This window comes from Chrysochloris asiatica, unplaced genomic scaffold (genome assembly GCF_000296735.1).
Source record: "Chrysochloris asiatica unplaced genomic scaffold, ChrAsi1.0 scaffold00075, whole genome shotgun sequence".
Classification (NCBI taxonomy): Eukaryota; Metazoa; Chordata; class Mammalia; order Afrosoricida; family Chrysochloridae; genus Chrysochloris; species Chrysochloris asiatica.
In genome coordinates, this window is record NW_006408593.1 from 9,082,955 (window position 1) to 9,091,102 (window position 8,148).

Sequence of the window (8,148 nt, forward strand, 5' to 3'; positions counted from 1 at the left end):
GGAACTTGGAATGTATAAAGTATAAATCTAGGAAAATAGGTTGCTCTTCATGTTTCCCATTTCATTTGACAATGTGCTAGGCATTAGTAAGCTACAAAGAACTAGTATTTGGTAATTTTGAATCTGCCAACCACATGGCTTACTCTTCCAGGAATGACAAATTGAAGAGGAATGTCAAGAACATTTTAAGATATATACATTTACTTAACTTTTGTGAATTGAGTGAAGGTTACAGAAGCAGATCAACAATTTTACATTCAACAAATCATTGTTTCCTTGCAATGACTACAATCCCCTCCATCAAATTCAGTTGACACTGTGATGAAGCATGAAATAAAGATGTATTGATAACTGACTGGAATGCAAAGGTTAGAAACAAAGAGCAAGGATCAGAGTTGGAAGATAATGGCCGTGGTGTAATATAAATGACACTGGCGATCACAACACTTACTAATTTCAAGTACCTTTTTAAAACAACATTAAGAAGACATTACACATGGACCTCACCAAATGGAAAAAACAGAAATCAAATTCTTAATCTGTAGAAGAGAAGATAGAAAACACTCATATCATCAACCAAAACAAGGCCAGCGACAGACTGTGGAGCAGACCATCAATTGCTCAAATGCAAATTCAGATTGAAGCTGAAGATAATTAAAACAAGTCCATGAGAACCAAAATATGATCTTGAGCATATCCCACCTGAATTTAGAGATCATCTGAAGAAAAAAACTAAAGTTGTGCAATGACATCAAGAACATTATATAAGAAGAAAATAAAACGGTCATTAAGAAGACAAGAAAGAAGGAAAAGATGGATGTCAGAGGAGACTCTGAAAACTTGCTCTCCAGCATAAAGATGCTAAAGCAAATGGAAGAAATTGGGTAAATGAGCAGAAAATAAAATTTCAAAGGGCAGCTCAAGACAAAGTAGAATATTATAATGAAATGTGCAGAGACCTGGAGTTAGAAAAGTTAACATTTCTCAAGCTTGAAAGAACTGGAGAAGAAAATTCAAGCCTTACCTTGAAATATTGATGAGTTCTGTGGGCAAACTATTGAATGATACAGAAAATGAAAGAAGCAGAGTCAATGTACCAAAAACAGATGGTTGATGTTCAGCCATTTCAAGAGATAGCATATGATCAAGAGCCAATGGTTATTAAAGAAAGAAGTCCAAGGTGCACTGAAAACATTGGTAAAGAACAAGGCTCTGGGAATTGATAGAATACAAAATTGAAATCTTTCAATAAACTAATGTGGTGCTGGAGGCATTCACTCATCTACGCCAAGAAATTTAGAAGATGGCTACTTAGCCAACTGATGGGAAGAGATCCATACTTGTGTCCTTTGCAACGAAAGGTGACCCAACAGAATGTGGAAATCATTGGACAATACCATTAACATCACATGCAAAGTTTTGATGAAGTTAACTTAAAAACGACAACAAAATTACATTGACCTCTGGAACTTCCAGAGGTACAAACCAGATTCAGACAAGAAAATAGAACTAGAGGTGTCATTGCTTATGTCAGATGGATCTTGACTGAAAGCAGAAAGATGTTAACTTGTGCTTTATTGACTATGGATAACATTGCAAAGATTGAGCATTATAGAACACCAAATTGTGCTCACGAGGAACCTGTACATAGACCAAGAGGCCGTTACTTGAACAGAACAAGGGGACATTGAATGGTTTAAAATCAGGAGAGGTGTGCACCAGGGTTGTATTATTTTACCATACTTAATGTGTATGAGTAAATAATCCAAGAAGCTGGATTTTAATAAGAACATGGCATTAGAATTGGAGGAAGACTCAATAACAACCTGTGATACAACTGTACTTGCTGTAAGCACAGAGGACTTAAAATACTTACCAATGAAGATCCAAGAACCACAGCCTTCAGTATGGGTTGCACGTCCATGTAAAGTAAACAAAAATCCTCACCACTGGATCAATAAAAAACAATGTAATAAATGGAGAAAAGATTGAAATTGTCAAAGACTTCATTATTTTTCATGGGCCATCTATCATGGAAGATGTTAAATGCTGTGGTTGATTCCAATTCAGTGTCCCTGTATAGGGTTTCCAAGGAGAGTCTGGTAAGTCTGAACCTCCGACCTTGTAGCTCAAACTGACCATGCGGTTCATGGCCTTATCCTAGAGGAGTATTCCAGGACAAGAAATGGGATGATTGATGGCACTAGGCGAATCTGTACAGACCTTTAAAGTATTCAAGAACAAAGATGTTAGTTTGAAGACTTGGCCAGCCGAAGCCGTGGTATTTTCAATAGTCCCATAATACATATGGGAGTTGGACAATGAATAAAAGCAGATCTTAGAAAAATTATGGTGCTGGAGAAGAATATTGAAAGGACCACGAGCTACTAAAAAAGCAAATAAACCTATGTTGGAAGAAGTACAACCAGAATGTTCCCCTTAGAATCCAAGATGGTCAGACTTCTTGTCTCATACTTCGGACATATTCTCAGGAGGGACCAGTCCCTGGGGAAGGTCAGTGAAAAAGAGGAAGAGAACCCCAGTGAGATGGACCAGCACAGTGGGGTGCAGCACTAGGCTAAAGCATGACAATTTCGAATATGGCATGGGACCGGGTAGCGTTTCATTTTATTGTGCATAATGTCAGTATGAGTCAAAACTGACTTGACACCTAACACAGTAACAATGCCCACCAGGTTCATCCATGCTAGGCAATGTTTCTCTGATTCATTGTTATTCTTCAATGTTGCATAGAGTTCCATTGTGTGTATGTATCAAAGTTTATCCAGTCATTCATTAGTGGACATTAGACTGTCTCAGTTGTTTTTGCTACCATGGATAGGGCTGTGATAAACATGGGTCTGCATGTATCTATTAATGTCAAGATTCTTATTTCTTGAATATACCAAGTAGGACTGCTGAGTCACATGGTAGTGATATTTCTGTCTAGGAACAGCCATACTTTTCCCACAGTGATTATACCAGTTTACAACTCCACCAGCAGTGTTAGGAGGGTGTCCCAGTCTCTCCACACCTCTACCAGCATTTTTTTTGAACTTTGAGATATCTTCTCACCCAAGCATTAACAGCATTGTTTTGATTTGCATTCCTCTAACGATTGTGAACATTTCTTAATATATTCATTGGATGCCTAAATGTCTTTGAAGTTTCTGTTCATGTCCTGTCTGTTTTTAAATGGGATTACTTGACATCTAGAGGTGTTGAAATGTCATATCAACTTCAGAGATGAGTTCCTTGTTTAATGTCATTACAGAAAAACCACATCTTTCCAAATCTGGGCTCTTCTTACTCTTTCGGTGAAATCTTTTGATGTACTTAGGTGTCTTAATTTTTAGAAGATTCCAGTCATCCATTTTGTTCTCGGCTTTTCAGCCTGCTTTCAGTTATGTCTGTTACTGTTTATATGCCTTGTATCAGAGCACTTGGGTATGTCCCTATTTCTTTTTTTCATCTTTATAGTTCTAGGTTTTATATTTAGGTCTTTAATGCATGTTTTTTTAAATCTGGCATGAGATACGGATTTTTTTTTTTTTTCTAAAAATGGATTTCCAGTTTTGCTAGCAACATTTTGTTGAAGAGATGATCTCTTCTCCATTTAATGTGTTTAGGCCCTTTTGTCAGCTGACTATATGTAGATGGAATTACTTCTGGATTTTCAATTCTATTCCATTAATCTATATCTTTATTTTGATGTGAAGGTGTATTTTCTTTGAGATCACCTAGTAATGTGTCCCCTAGTTTCAAACAGTTTGATTTATCTTGAAATTTACTTTATTTACTGACCACTCGGAAGTTCTATAACTACTCTTCCTCTTTTTGCTTTGCAGCTGAATTCGTTATAAATGGAAATCTCTGGTTCCCTTTTTCAAGCTTTGTAGGTTTGTTTTACATTGGTTATGTTTCTGTCTAGAGTCCTGGTGTGGTGCTGTGGGTCAAATGCACTGGACTGTATGATCGGGTTTGAATTGCAAGGTTGGTGGTTCAAGCTCACCAGGCATTCCTTGGAAACCCTATACAGGGTTGCTATGAATTGGAACCGACTCAATGGCATTTAACAACAATGTTTATATCTGGATTGACTTCTGGGTGAAGTTGCTGCTTTTTATTAATCATAGATTACTGTCTGTTTTCATTGTTTCTCAGTCCAAAGAACTCCCTTTAGTACTTTTTATAAAGTTAGTCTAGTTATTACAAATTTCTTTAATTTTTCTCTATCTGGAAATGTTTAATTTTGCCATCGTACTTGAAAGACAGTTTTGCTGTGTGTGATTCTTGGTTGGCAATTTTTTTTCTTTAAGAGTTAATAATGTCTTCTATTGCCTTCTTGCCTGAATACTATCTGCTAAGAAATTGGAGTTTATTTGTACTGGTTTTCCTTTGTAGGTAACTATTCATTTTCCTGTTCTTAGGATTCTTTCCTTTAATACTTGAAAAGTTTTATGATACAGCTTCAAGATTTTCTAATATGCTTGCAGTACAGAGAACAATTAGGTTTAGGGATGCTTTCAACCTGTCCAGGTTCCTCAGCGTGCATTGTGTGAAACTCAAAAAGGCAGGAAATATAAAGCTCTGCTACTTAAACAGTTGATACCAGGAGCATCAATTTCTCAAAGTGATACTCTTCCTTTATACTTTCTCCCTGCCTTTGGGATATAAATGCAATCAGAGCATTTCTATTAAACTAATGAGAAACTCAAAGTTTCTACCCAAGCCACAGATAAAAGGGGTATGGTAGCGTAGTGGTTACGAATCGGGCTGCGAGCCACAAGGTCAGCAGTTCAAAACTACCAGCGGTTCCGCGGGAGAAAGATGAGGTGGTCTGCTCCCGTAAAGATTTACAGCCTCGGGAACCCTATGTAGGGTTGCTATGAGTCGGAACCGACTCCACGGCACATAACAATAATAACATATATGGATACCAATAGCTCTTGGATAGAACTGGCATTAAGCCCTGGTAGGAAGCATTTGGCAAGGAATTGTTTGGTAGATCTGACACAAGACCTATGATAGCTCTCTGCCCAAACCCATCCAGGTTGGATTGACAATGTATACCTGTTTGCTTATCACTCACGGCTCCAGGAAGCTCACAAGTATGTCACAGACAAGCTGACAAGTTTGGAAATCCCCTTTCTCAATCGTAACTCTGGCCTCTACATCTGGATGAACTTGAAAAAAGTAAGGTCTTGGAATGAGGAAAAGCATTCTGGGGTAGGCCTAGCAAATGGACCCTGGGCTAAGAATTGTCACTCTGCCTCTTCTAGTACCTGCACTCATGTACGTTTGAAGAAGAGCAAGCCCTTCATCGTCGCTTCGTGGATAACAAGGTGCTGGTGTCCTGTGGCAAGTCCTACATGTGTAAGGAACCAGGCTGGTTCCGCCTTGTCTTTGCAGATAAACCCTACAGGCTGAAACAGGGTGAGTGGTGCTGACCTCCTAATCCTGACTTCTTCAAAGGTGACCCATCAATTTCTCTGTAATCCATCCCGAATTGTCCCTCTTTGCTTTCAGCAGCCTCTATCTCATCCTGTTTCTATCTTCATATCTTTAACTAAATGCTTTTGTAAACAGGAACTGATACATACCTACTCCAGGTAATGTCTGGTGTTGGATAAGGCACTGAGTCTGTTTAAGCCACTACAAAGTGGTACTCAGCCCTGTGGGCCTTGCAGTCTAGTAGCAGAAATGATGGAAGTTCCATTCTTGCATATTACTCTACGGAGTTCAGATTCTCCTCCGGAGCTTTTTGGAAAGTGTTACATTAACTTTGATAATAGTATTTATTGCATGCAAGGCACTATCCTACCTGTCGGGAATGGAGCTGAGAATAAGGCAAGGTTGACTTTGATGTTGCAGCAGTATCTCTTTGGCTAGTGTGGAGAACAGATTGCCACCAAGTCAGTTCTAACTTAGAGTGTAGAGCCCCTGGTGGATTTGAACTGCTGACTTTTGATTTAGCAGCTGAGCTCTTTAGCCACTGTACCACAGGGTACATTTTGAAGACACTATTGCTGTGGTTAAGTGCTGTTGAGTCAGTTCTGACTCAGTGACTCTGTTTAGGGTTTCCACACTGGTGGTTTTGAACTGCCAACCTTATGGTTAGCTGTCCAGTGCTTATACTACAGTGCCACACCGGGACTCCAGAGGCATGGGAATCTTGATGAGGTCAAGGCTAAGGCTATTAGCCAAAGTACAGGATTTGATATAAGACTTTGAGGTATCTGACAGGTTAGTGAGACATGAGAACCATTGGGAATGTATCTGTAGACTTAAAATCCATCCCCAAAGAAGGGAGAGTTACAATTCCGAATTGGGAGAATCACTTGAGTAGCTCAGTGATCAATCTACCAAGAAGATATGGGTATGTATGGGGCCTTCCTGTCAACCCACTAAAGATTTCTCTGTCCCAATTTGGATCCTCTAGGCATGCATCGGTTCTGTGAAACACTACAAGAACAGAAGGAGGATTTGGTCTTAGATTTACTCGATGATGTTTTGAAGGAATAGGTTGTGTGCCTCCCAGTCAGCCAGATGTCAACTGGTCCAGAGGGCTGGAACATTGAACTGGTGCTGAGACTGAATGAACCAGAGGGAACTTCTCCAGGAAGGGGATCCTCTTGGCAATGAACCAAGCATCTGTCGCTTAGGAAGCTTCGCTGCTTCTTAGTCTTTGCTAACCATTCTGTGGGCAGCTAACATGGGGTTTTTTACTGAGGTTGGGAAAGGCCTAGGGGGCACCTGGAGTGGAATAAAGGGTGTTCCCCAGGTTCTTCTTTAGATGGGTTGGAAATTTTAATTCAATGTTTAATAAATTCCATAGTTTTTTTAAAATGATAGGTCTGTTTTATTTTTTGTTCCTAAGCTGAGAGCTACACGGTTTCTGTCTTATAAAACTATGGTAGTTTGGATGTGAAGACTACTATCTGGGCCAGGTCGGAAAGACAGGGAATAAGGGATTCCAGATTGTCAGAGCACTTTCTAGATAATGGCCTCTCTCCTCCCATGTTCCCATAGGGTCCTCATAAGATCACACCCAGCTTCCACGAGCGCTGCATATGTTTTGTTTTGTACCACCAATTCCAACTCATGGCGCTGTGGGATCAACATTGAATCGCTAACTTAAGGCAGGCCATTCAAACCCACCAGCTGTCCCGAGGAAAAAAGACAAACCTATCTGTTCCTGTAAAGATTTAGTCTCAGAAACCCTAAGGAACAATGGCAATGAGTGGTTTCAGTAACTTTACAGGACAAAATACAACTGCCCCATAGTTTCCTAGGCTAAAACCTTTACAGGAACCAATCTCCTGGCATCTCTTCCCCTCAGAAAGATGATTGGGTTTTAACCACCTTTTGGTTAACAGCTGAGTGCTTAACCATTGCACTACCAGGGCCCCTTGGGTAGGTGCCTAATCTGAAGTATTCCCATTCCAAGTTTCAGTCCTTCCCCTCCTGCTTTTCCAAAGACTTTTGAAATGGAATCTGTTAACAAGCAATATGAGTTGAAATTTAAGTCATTTGGTTGTTGTTACGTGCCATCAAGTCGGTACCGACTCATAGCGGTCCTATGTACGACAGAACGAAACACTGTCCAGTCCTGGGCCAACCTCACAAATTGTTGCTACGATTGAACTTGGGAATCTTCTTTTTCTCTACCCTCCACCTTACCAAATATGATATCCTTCTCCAGAGACTGGTCCCTCCTGACAATATGTTTGAAGTATAAGAGACAAAGTTTGGCCATCCTGGCCTGCAAGGAACACTCTGGCTGCACTTCTTCCAACATGGATCTGTTGGTTCTTTTGGTAGCCCATGGCACTTTCAATATTCTCCTCCAACACCATAACTCAAAACATCAATTCTTCTACAGTTTTCCTTATTCAGTGTGCAAATTTCACATGCATATGAGGTTACTGAAAATACCATGGCTTGGGTCAGGCTCACCTTAGGCTTCAAACTGACGTCTTTGCTCTTCAATACTTTAAAAAGGTCTCATGCAGCAGATTTGCCTAATGCAATACATCATCTGATTTCTTGACTGCTGCTTCCATGAGTGTTGACAGTTGATCCAAGAAGAATGAAGTCCTTGACAACTTCAATCTTTTCTCCACTGCTAAGAATGTCGTTTATTGA

At 39.8% G+C, this 8,148-nt stretch overlaps 1 protein-coding gene across 1 annotated transcript in view; it reads left to right on the forward strand.

Annotated features, from left to right (window-relative positions):
* ACCSL (1-aminocyclopropane-1-carboxylate synthase homolog (Arabidopsis)(non-functional)-like) overlaps positions 1-6,525 on the forward strand; it is a 23,261-nt gene extending 16,736 nt beyond the window's left edge. Inside the window, exons 12-14 of the mRNA XM_006865123.1 lie at positions 5,054-5,196; positions 5,283-5,436; positions 6,443-6,525. Of these exons, the coding sequence (XP_006865185.1) occupies positions 5,054-5,196; positions 5,283-5,436; positions 6,443-6,525 (380 nt within the window). The remainder of the gene's footprint in view (positions 1-5,053; positions 5,197-5,282; positions 5,437-6,442) is intronic.
* The last annotated feature ends 1,623 nt before the right edge of the window (positions 6,526-8,148 follow it).